Genomic DNA, 5,480 nt, shown 5'->3' on the forward strand with positions numbered 1-5,480 from the left:
CACGTGTCCACTTGTTGGATGTTCTTCACGTAATTTGCTTAAAAAAGGCCAGAGGGTTTGTAATGTGCGCTGGCAGTTTTCTCGGACGTTTCTTTCCAATTTCATCGCAGTCTCTCTCCAACTTTTTCCCTCTCAATATTCAGCTTTGCCATTAAACGTTAAAATAAGTCCATCATTAAGCTTTTATCTGCTCTTAGTAATTTCAGCAATGCGACTTTGTGCATTGTAAGATACTAATGAAGTCAAACTTGTCAGGTCAATATGGAGCAAACTTGGTCAACCCTACATGCAGAAAACTACGTACTAGATTGTAACGAACCTGAGAGTTTAAGGTTTTATATTTGTAAGAAGTTAAGATTTTTGAAATGTTTGTTACTTCAAATAATGTGCAAGTTGTCACAGACAACTATAGTTAGATTGATACAGTTGTGGCTTGAACTTGTGTATACGTTTAGAAATACGTCATAATCTGTTCGTGTTGACGTCACTTTCTCATCTCAGCAGAGGAAGTGAACCAACCTGAATATTTTTCACCTGACGACAGACTCAGTTAGAAAACAGGTGAAGGTGAGAAATCAACAGAGACGTGGTAACGGTTAATGGAATGCCCGAATAGTGTGATTGGTAATTATTTTCGTTTCATTCTGGCTATACTCTGAAATAATAATTAAGTACAGAAACCTTTGGTGTATTTACGTTTGTCTTGTCCAACGTTAATTTTATATGCAAGTGTGTTTAGTGATTGTGATGTGATTTAACATGCTATAGAATTGTTCCTCTTCAGGCAGAAACGTAAGCAAATCTCTACCTTGCTTGTAAGTCCACATACGATAGGAAATATAAGTGCTTATAAAACTGCGTTTTAACTTTCAATACTGTGTTGTGTTTCTTTTCTACCCAGCAAGCCCTGATGATTTGCAAAGATTCTCATGTTCCCGACTAAAGGAGTAGCGGACTAACTTTGGTACGACTGGTGTACAACCGGGGGGACGTTGCAAGATAGAAACAAAAACAAATCAAGTTTTTCATTTCACTCCCCCTCATACGTCGTTATTCTACCTGACTAGGCTAATCGCAACAATGCTGGGGAATTTGATTAGACAGGAAAAACAATCCTAACCGACTTGAAAATCAGCTACTCTACAACAAACAACAACAAATATTATGTCAATACTTTTTCTAGTTATTGTCAATGATATTGAGATGCTCGAATGAAGATTTTGAACGCTTGTAGGATTATAGCTACTGGCCATGCTGAATGCTACTATTATTCCTACCTCATGGATTCTATGCATACTTACTTCACTTCTAGAAATGTGTAAAATGTAACTTCACCTTCCAGAGACGGCCCAGACATAACAGCGTAAGGATGACTACTGTGGCCATCGGAACGTGTTGTATCTTGCAGTGCGTTTTCCATTGGAACACAACCGATGACGTCGATGAAAACATTAAAATTGTCGTTAATCTTTGCATTACTACTCAACTTTCACCATCTAATTTCTGTTATTCTTCTACCGGTTTCTCTGTTTTAAAGCACTTCCTCTCAGAACAATTGACTGATTGTTTATTTGCGGTATGAGAATCAGACGAACCAAACTCCGAAACTGCTGTTCTCAATTTTGTTTACAGAAGTCAGATCAACGTATCTCCACTTCTAATCCTCAGCAGTAAGGTGGAGACACGTATCTCCATTTCACTGACTCTTTTAAAGAGTCAGATATATTCATAAAAATACATTATTTCTTCTCTTCTGTAAATTTGATAAATTGGAGTTGCGTCCCTCTGGTTCTCTCACGACGAATTTTGTTCGGTCCTTTTACGCTCGGTAAACTCTTTTTCTGCCCATGTCAATTCACGGTGACACAGTCTCTCATGATTTGTGTAGTAATACAACACGTAAAAACTTCAAACAGGAGTAACGTTGCCCGTTGCAACTTGTTTACGCAGTTATACCTGCAGAGTGACGCCCACAGAACGCAAACATAAAGGAACTCAGAACTTCTGTTGTTGTAAACACGCATTTCTCTCGTGTCTCTCCTCGGGGGAACAAGTATGCGAGTATGACAGATATTCGATTTTCCGTATTTCGCCGCATTTTATTTTTAAATGATTTTGTTAATGGCACATAAAGCCTCTGGCCTTATGCCTGTTCAATTTAATTAGGTGCGATGCGATATGTTATATGTTACGTTTTCGCCAATTAGGGGAAGGTGGGGCAAAGTGAAATAGCTAACCAATAATAATATTTGAAACGCATGTAATTAAAGAAATAACAAATCTAAATACACAGTGTAATACCTACATATGTTGGCTACATATAATAGAAACAATGAGATGTAGCCATCTTTACTTTAGGAAAGACATACAATATTTATAAACACTGCAAAAATTTCACTTTGCCCCATATATGGGGCAAAGTGAAATACACCAATTGTGAAACATTACAATTAATTATGTGTTACAATTGTCACAAATGTAATGGTTTTCATTATCAATCTCATTATCAAATGTTGTGCATTCCTCATGAGCCCATTTCTTGCACTTGGAGCACGTGATCCATCCCTCACCTGGCTTCGATCTTGAAAAGGGCTCACTACAAAACATACACTCTTCTTCGTCACTCTCATCAGAAGATTCATCATCTAGGCCTACTGGTAGTTTTGGTTTTTTTGTTCTTACCCTTGCTTAGAGCTCGACCCCCAAACAATTGTTTACGCGCTGGCCTGTTCTTACATGATGAATCTTTGCTGTTTCCTCTAGCTGAAGAGTTATGAACCTTCAGCTCTGTCAAGTAAGGACTAGAAGTCAAAACTGCTGTCACTCCTGTCTTTCTCTATGTTTTTCGGATACTGTTGTCTCTTATCATTGCAGGCAAAGGCAAGATGTCCTTAGGGCTCACCTGTTTACACACTTTTGATGAAGTACTAGGTTGTGGCTGTACCGTTAGGACGTCAAATGGACGAACTTTCGGCTCATCGCGAACTATTTGTACTCCTACTCCTGATGGACCAGCTGATGCCTCTCCTGGAACTGCCGATTGGTTTGGAATTACATCGTTCTCACCTGGAGGTGGTCTGTTCGTCGTTTATGCAGCTACAAAAGCCTCTTCCGGAAAGATGTTGGGGTCACAAGGACAGATTCCAGTTGACCTGAATCCATTTACTGCGGTCACTGTGGTGGCTGCCTTCATGTACGCTTTCCCAAATAGTTCACCAACTTCAGTTATAGAGACTACCTTTCCTGGGTGATTACGTAGCCACGTTGCACATTCCTGAGAATAAAATGTGCTTAATGGGCCCATGAAGGCAACATCTAGAGGTTGGAGTTTATGACTCGTGTGAGGAGGGATACACAGGATATGCACGTGGTTGTCGCGTGCCTTTAGGACCAATTGAAGGTTCTTTGTGTGGGTCGCGTGGCCATCGAGAATAAGGAGTGCAGGATCATGAACGGAAGGTTTGGTACAATGGGTGAAATGATCAAACCACTTTGTAAAAATATCTGTCTGCATCCAGCCTGAAGGGTGGCAATGAACAATCGTATCTGGAGGTGTTCCATGGGAAAAGGCTGGATTATTTCTAACACGTGGAAAAATAAGAAGAGGTGGAATGTAGTATCCTGCTGCACTAAAGCAGATCACAGCATTTGTTGTTGTTCCTCTTTCTGCTGATGAAATTTGTCCAACTTGTCTCCTACCCTTTAAACTGATAACCTTGGAAGTTTTATTTGGAACAGTGCTCATACCTGTCTCGTCGACATTATAAATGCGACTAGGAGAAAACTTGTGGGTGTCCATCAGTGCTGTAAGGAGATCGAAAAATTTAGCTACAGTTACCTTGTTGAAAGATGAGGCTCTAGCTTGAGAAGCAGACTCTGGAGTTCGAAGTGTTAAAGCAGGATCACGTTTCAAAAATCCATACAGCCAGTCTACACCAGCCATTCCAGACTGCATAGAGAATGGATGTGTAATATTATTACACTCAGCATACTGAAACGCCAGGCAGCGAAGATCGTTCGTCGTGAGTCCGAATAGTCGTGATTCCATAAGAATGACATGTTCCTCTAATTCTGCCTCCTGAGATTCTGTGAAAATCGTCCTGAATCTTCCTAGTCGTTTCTCACATGACTGGTCAACGTCCACTGCAATAAAGAAAAAAAAGTGTTAATACAATTAGTATCAGCCTATTGTAGGTAATTACGTTTGTCACTCAAACCTTCAAATATGTCTATTTTGGTTTACTTTATTTCTCTTTATACTCATAACAATTCAATTTTCACAACAAGACTGAAAAGTTTCCAAACATTATCCTGTGTTACAGTGTAGGTCCACACGTCTAGGTCCTTCCAAATACGGATGGAAAGTTTATGGCCTACTGACCATTCATGAATCAATTTATACAATGTTAAGAGCTAATTTTTAATCAAAAACAAACAGTCCAATCAGCTGGGATTTATGAGCTGCACAGCAGGTTTCATGGCACAGTGGTTAGGAAACTAGTCTCTAAATCCGACAGTCTTGGGTGCGGTCCCCACGGTGGGTTTCTGATGTCAAAAATGGGGGGAAAATATAAGTTTTATTAGCTACATTATTCATCACATGTAGGCCTTTTATCAATAATTTGTTTAATAATGTTAATTAATAGCAGATAAAGTAATAAAAATAAAGTTAATATATTCATTATTTCTTTTTTCAATCCAATACTGTTTCAAATTAGGTCACACCTTTAATGTTTTCAAGTTGGTATCACAGTGAGGATAAATGTCTTCATAATTGCTTAAGCCTACTTAGGTCTTCTGCTCATTCACAATACGATTTGATTTAAATTAAACAATGAGAAACTTATTAGCCTACACACTAAAATGCACTAGGCTATATCCATAAGCTGCAGTTCTACAAAAATAAAATGTATTAAATAATACAAATTGAAACTCTTACCTTCTCGTTTTACTCGACGGTACAGCGTGGCAACAGGAACGGCGAATGAGTCAGCAGCCTTCTGGAAACTCATAATATTATCTTTTACAGCTGTTACAGCTAGAGCCATATACTCCTCTGTCCAGGATTGCTGATTAGTTGTGCGTTTGTAATTACGTACCATCTTGCCTGAAACAAGAAGATGTAACATAAATAATACAAAATTTTATTGGAATTGTATTAAAATCTAACCATTACTATTTAGATACTTCGAGAAACTGTAGCCCGGGGCAAAGTGGAATAACATTTCTCTTTGCCCCTTTCATTTTGCCCCTGGCACACAGTACAGGTTTATAAATTATTTGCATTTAATTTATTTCGTCTTTACACATTTTGCCATTGCCACATGATGCATGACTTTATAAGTAATGATAAAAGTATCAAGAGAATAATGTTAACAAAATACATACCTCTCAGTGTGCAACGAAGCAGGGCGCCAATATTACAAGACCATGTGCTCCAAACACTTTCTTTGTTACTGAAGCCGGAGGAAAAGTTGTCG

At 38.7% G+C, this 5,480-nt stretch overlaps 1 protein-coding gene across 1 annotated transcript; it reads right to left on the bottom strand.

The window, feature by feature from the left end:
- Window positions 1–3,088: 3,088 nt before the first annotated feature.
- On the bottom strand, window positions 3,089–5,048 carry LOC145991783 (uncharacterized). The gene is made up of 2 exons (XM_083127834.1): window positions 4,940–5,048; window positions 3,089–4,143 (listed from the first exon to the last, which is right to left on the bottom strand). Exons 1-2 carry the CDS (start codon window positions 5,046–5,048, stop codon window positions 3,089–3,091), a joined length of 1,164 nt encoding a protein of 387 aa, XP_082983960.1.
- Between the last annotated feature and the right edge of the window lie 432 nt (window positions 5,049–5,480).

The sequence above is a fragment of the Lepisma saccharinum genome, chromosome 8, assembly GCF_977018435.1.
Source record: "Lepisma saccharinum chromosome 8, izLepSacc3.1, whole genome shotgun sequence".
Lineage (NCBI taxonomy): Eukaryota > Metazoa > Arthropoda > Insecta > Zygentoma > Lepismatidae > Lepisma > Lepisma saccharinum.

Coding starts and splice junctions, on each gene's coding strand:
- LOC145991783 (XM_083127834.1), bottom strand. CDS start 5,048: ATGGCTCTAGCTGTAACAGCTGTAAAAGATAATATTATGAGTTTCCAG. Junction 4,144..4,939: donor CCGTCGAGTAAAACGAGAAG/GTAAGAGTTTCA, acceptor TCTTTATTGCAG/TGGACGTTGACCAGTCATGT.